At 40.7% G+C, this 5,513-nt stretch overlaps 1 protein-coding gene across 1 annotated transcript; it reads left to right on the top strand.

The window, feature by feature from the left end:
* Nucleotides 1-235: 235 nt before the first annotated feature.
* slc25a5 (solute carrier family 25 member 5) lies at nt 236-2,692 on the top strand. Its single transcript, XM_056471667.1, has 4 exons — nt 236-439; nt 1,444-1,930; nt 2,011-2,151; nt 2,236-2,692. Exons 1-4 carry the CDS (start codon nt 329-331, stop codon nt 2,391-2,393), a joined length of 897 nt encoding a protein of 298 aa, XP_056327642.1. The 5' UTR covers nt 236-328; the 3' UTR covers nt 2,394-2,692.
* Nucleotides 2,693-5,513: the final 2,821 nt, after the last annotated feature.

Below are 5,513 nucleotides of genomic sequence, written 5' to 3'. Positions count from 1 at the left end.
ACACATTTAATAACGTCTAATGTTATAAAAAACTTCCTGTTGTCATTTACGCTTTCCACCTTGAGAAGGCTTAAGGTTACCTTACTAACTTTGAGCCATTCAACTCCGTCATCACACGACGGCCCCGCCCCTGGAATCCATGACGTTTCACCGATTGTCCAATCATGTCTGAGAATCTTGGGTACGGTTCGTCTCGCGAGACGAACCTTTTAAAAACGTCGTCTCAACTTTTCAATCGGCCATTTCGAATCAGCCGGCATTCCACGCTAGTCCTGCGGCAGAGCGGGATTGACCTCTTCAAGCGACACCTCTCCAAGAACATCCAACAATGAGTGAGACCGCCATCTCCTTCGCCAAGGACTTCTTGGCCGGGGGTATTGCCGCTGCTATCTCTAAAACCGCCGTGGCCCCCATTGAGAGAGTCAAGCTGCTGCTTCAGGTAGATATACGCAGTGATATTAACAAGATTATATAATATCAGATTTTTAATAATTGCGATTACTTGATGATTCATCCTTGAATACTATGAGAACAGAGTAACGCTAGGTCGATTTATGCTTCTGTAATGAAACGTAATGACATTTTCAGATTTTAAATCTACGCTTTTTTAATGGCTTGTTTTAGTGGACATTCGTATGGAGAACCGCCAATTGTCATAGTAGACATCTTCAGTTATTTTGCATCTCAGTAGCTTTTTGTGTTTGGATGTTTAAATGCTTTTTGAGTCGTTTTAAACCGAACAGGGCGTCAAATATTTCGGTAAGGGATGGACGGGGCCTTCAGTGCTTGTAACCTTTACGTTAACGATCCTACTCGAGAGAACAGACCGAGACATTCCTCAGCTTATTGATGACCAAATCACCAAAATGTAGTATGGCTAAACGTCATTATTGTTAATTTAACGATTTGAGAAACCCATTTCAAGTTATTTTGTTAGCTGCTACGCGAAACGCGGTAAAAAGCATCCTCTGTGATTCCGCCAAGGTCGCGAGAAGGGGAGGCCTGGATATGGCTAGGCCTTTATTGCTAGCTTGCAAGCTAATGCTCGCGCCCTAGGACAACGAAGACCCTGCTATTGTTTAAGAGGACAAGCTGCTTTATGAACGTTTCACGGTTACCAAATTCATTAAGTGTTATGTATTTGTTACTTTTACAGCTTTAAAACCAATTTAAGCAGTTTTGCTTTTCTTGTCAGTCAATATATTGCGGAAATCACCTACCGGAAGATGTCGAGCATTTTGCGCCATACCGGCTTCTTTCGTTTTTTCGGTATCACGTGTTCTGATTTCTCGTTTTGTTCTCCAAAGTCGTTGTCTTATTTGAAACATTTTCCAGCAGGTTTTAGTTGCTGCTGCTTATCTCAATTCTTAAATCTAATCACTGCCATTCATTGAGACGTTCTTCATTCAGTATGCTCATTGACTTTTTCTCTTCTGTTTACAGGTGCAACATGCTAGCAAACAGATTACAGCGGATAAGCAGTACAAGGGCATTATGGACTGCGTGGTGCGTATCCCCAAGGAGCAGGGCTTCGTGTCATTCTGGAGAGGAAACTTGGCCAACGTCATCAGATACTTCCCCACACAGGCCCTCAACTTTGCTTTCAAGGACAAGTACAAGAAGATCTTCCTTGACGGTGTGGACAAGCGCACCCAGTTCTGGAGGTACTTCGCTGGTAACCTGGCATCAGGTGGTGCTGCCGGTGCCACATCCCTCTGCTTCGTGTACCCCCTCGACTTCGCAAGAACCCGTCTTGCTGCCGATGTCGGCAAGGCTGGAGCAGAAAGAGAGTTCAGTGGCCTGGGTAACTGCTTGGTAAAGATCTCCAAATCTGATGGCATCCGAGGTCTGTACCAGGGCTTCAACGTGTCCGTGCAGGGTATCATCATTTACAGAGCTGCCTACTTCGGCATCTATGACACAGCCAAGGGTGAGTCCTGGATGCATTTGAGGTGTCATCAATGGTGTGTGCTGTTGTTGCATTTGTTACATCTGCATTTTTGTCTTTAGGTATGCTGCCCGATCCCAAGAACACCCATATTGTTGTCAGCTGGATGATTGCTCAGAGTGTGACTGCTGTTGCTGGTCTTGCTTCCTACCCCTTCGACACAGTCCGTCGTCGTATGATGATGCAGTCTGGACGTAAAGGAGGTCAGTTGATCTCATTTTCTATGTTTTCTCTTCAAAATGACTAATTTGGGCAGTGGGTTAATCTCGTTTTTTCTTTTGTTACAGCTGACATCATGTACAGTGGCACAATTGACTGCTGGAGGAAGATCGCACGTGATGAGGGTGGCAAGGCTTTCTTCAAGGGAGCCTGGTCTAACGTTCTCAGAGGCATGGGTGGCGCCTTTGTGCTGGTCTTGTATGATGAGCTGAAGAAGGTCATTTAAATGTTTTCCTGTCCACCATTCAATGTGAGATGTTTAACTGTAACATATCTTGTACATTTGGAAGGACTCTCAAATTCCGCCTTATTTATAGGGACCAACTAGTATGTCAGTACTAGTTGTACTGGGGGAAATTGTTTTGCGGTTTTTCTTTTGCCCCGTTCATCTCTCCTTTTTGTTCCCCTCACCGTACTGTCATTCCCAGAAAGAAAGAACGAAAGAATGCCAGGTACTAAAATCTACCTGTTTTCCAGCCGGTCTGTTTTTAGTCTGCATCAATAAAGACCCACTGAATGAACCTACACTATTTTCTTGTCCTGTATTTTATTTTATTATAGCTGTTGTAGTTCAGCTGTTCAATAAATATTGCCCTGTTTTTAATTTTAATCAAACAAATGCCGTCTCCACCCTTAAACAAGTCAGCAAACTAAACTTGCAGGTTGCTTTGCATTTTACCAACCCTTGAGTTATGTTGGTTCAAAAGCCCTTTTAGGGGAGTATGACATTTTTTTACTCTAGCTAAAATGACTTCCAGCACCTTCAAACTACCACAGAGCTGTCACATAGTAGTGTCCAAGTGTTTATTCAAAGACTGGGCTTTGCACATGCCTTCAGACATGTTCTCTGGTGTCGAATAGCGATTTGTTTCCTGAGACGGAACCTCATACCCTGTTGGCCCTCCGAAGTTGTACTTGAGTCTGAGCCAAGGATAGCTGAGGAGACACTGGTACCGCTCTGAAATTCACTTCTCCAGGTCTCATTTACTTTGAAGGCCTCATTAGAGCTGCACTTTTTATGCTGTATATTTGCATCTGCATTTTTTTTTTTTTTTTAATTTAGACAAAAGATGCTTTTGATTTATGCCTGCCTTATGAGAAGGGAGAATGATGGGTTTGCTTTAGATATTTTATTGTTAAGCTGCAAAAAAAGAAACTGAAATTAAATGTTTCAATTTTAATGCTGTAATTTTGGATTAGTGTACATGCTGACGAATAGAGAACAATGCAGTGGCTTTAGTGAGCGGCAGATTCTGCTTGACTAGTGTATTCAGCATTGAACTCCATAAATTTAATAAAGGGGATTTTTTATTTTTTTTTTGCAGTAAGTTATAAAGTTATTTTAAATTTATGAAATTTACACATGGCAACTTTTAATGTAAAAACAGTTTGGTATATTTATCTTTGGCCCACTGCTCTGTGATATTTTTGGCCCTTCATATGAAAGTTTGGGGACCCCTGATTTAGACTTCTTAGTGCTTGTAGTCCTAAAATTGTACTACTTAGCCAAGGTGTTTTATAAATGCTAAAGAAACCTGAATGAAACCAAAGGTTTTAACTGCTACAAGCTTAAGTGCTCTTCTCTCGTGCAATCTCCAATTGGAGAAGGCTGCTTGTGTGTGCCCTCCTACGCTAAAAACCTTGGTGACCGCTTAGTAGACATCAAGCTAGTCGTAAATTAGCGCACTAATCCGTCCTTGCATCACCTTCACTTCAAGCATGGCGGGTTCCTGAGTACAGTATTACAAGATGTTCAGCAGGGATAAATAGGGGACTGCTTTCTGAATGGGTGCAATGAACTACAGTAAACATAAAGTGCAACTCGACCTTTCACCAAAGTTGTCAAACTATTAAACCACATCCATTTATATCTAAAGATTATTTTTTGATCCGCTTAATGTTGACTACTTGGTTTATTAAACTAGGTTTTGATTTCTATTGGGTTTAATTTTTTTTACATACAGGGTTCCCACGCTTCTTGAAAGTGCTTGATTTTCAGACATAAATACAAGGCCTGGAAAGTACATTAATGCATACAAAGGTACCTGAAAATGCTTAAATTTAAAGTTTATGGTGTTCGCCAATTGTACTATTCTGCTTTCAAAACCTGAATTAAAAAAACTAAGAAATTTATTTAAAGATCTTAAATTTCAATCTTATACACAAACTGACAAATAATAAAGTTTTTTGAACATTACTTTAAAACGGTCAACATTTTCAAAAATGACATTCAAAACATCATCATTAGGACAATTTAATGTAAATATTAAATGGAGCTACATGCTGGGGGTGTGAATTACAAAGGTGCTCGATTTAAAATAATAGTGCTTTTAAAAGTGTTTGAATTTGGTGTCCATGAAAGAGTAGGAACCCTGTACATATGCAATTAAGTGCTTTTTGTTTTTCCATATTTTACACTCACTAATATAAATATCAGCATTATTCAAATAGAGTTAAGGTTATAGTTTATTCAACAGTGAAAGTGCATTGAGTTTTTTTCTTTTATATTCTGTTATTTTTAAGGATATATTTTGAAAAATGCCTGAAACCAATGTCCATAGTAGTAATATACAATGAAAGCTATGTGTTTAAAGAAACCCAAAAGATTTGCAATAACTGGAGGCTGAGCAAATGATCAAGTATCACTTATCTGTATATGCACATGGAATATGGCATTTACGACGCTTCCAGGAGAGAAATATATTAGGTTTAGTGGAACAAATGACAAAATTCCACATGCATTACAGGCGTTAACAGGATGAACTGATTACACAAGAACCAGACGCGCCGCTGCATGCTCTGAACATAGGCTGGCTGTGCTTCTGACACTCATGTCGGGTGTGACGTAATTCCTGTAAAGGCGGTTCAAACTCGCGCTGGCTGGCAGCAGCTTCTACTCGCTCATCACATGACTTATATAGGTTCAGTCATAGGGCTCTATTTTTACGGGTTTAATCTCTGGCTGGCAGTAGCGGCAGCAGGCTCTACCCCATCATGTGACTATGGCGGTTTAATCATATGCCAGCTGCCTGAGTGAACCTGCAGGGTTTCTCGTCTCGGCGGCTGATCCTGCTGTAGTGGATGTACAGTATTCTCTGTACTCAACCATTAGTGACTCGAATTTGACATGGATTTGGTCCAAAAAAAAAAAAAACTTTCTGGTCCCATTTCCAAGCAGGTTAAAATGTTACGCCAGCAGGAGGCAGAGTTGTGTGTTAAGAATTCATTTTTTTCAGTGTATGGCAGTGGTCTCAAACTCAATTCCTGGAGGGCTACAGCTCGGCAGATTTTAGCCCCCATCACCTCCAACTCACACCTGCTTAATAATCTCTCATAATCTGGAACA

The sequence above is a fragment of the Danio aesculapii genome, chromosome 14, assembly GCF_903798145.1.
Source record: "Danio aesculapii chromosome 14, fDanAes4.1, whole genome shotgun sequence".
Lineage (NCBI taxonomy): Eukaryota > Metazoa > Chordata > Actinopteri > Cypriniformes > Danionidae > Danio > Danio aesculapii.
Note: the sequence above shows the minus strand (reverse complement) of the source record. Positions and strands in the feature narration are given on the sequence as shown.

Coding starts and splice junctions, on each gene's coding strand:
- slc25a5 (XM_056471667.1), top strand. CDS start 329: ATGAGTGAGACCGCCATCTCCTTCGCCAAGGACTTCTTGGCCGGGGGT. Junction 440..1,443: donor GAGTCAAGCTGCTGCTTCAG/GTAGATATACGC, acceptor TTCTGTTTACAG/GTGCAACATGCTAGCAAACA. Junction 2,152..2,235: donor GCAGTCTGGACGTAAAGGAG/GTCAGTTGATCT, acceptor CTTTTGTTACAG/CTGACATCATGTACAGTGGC.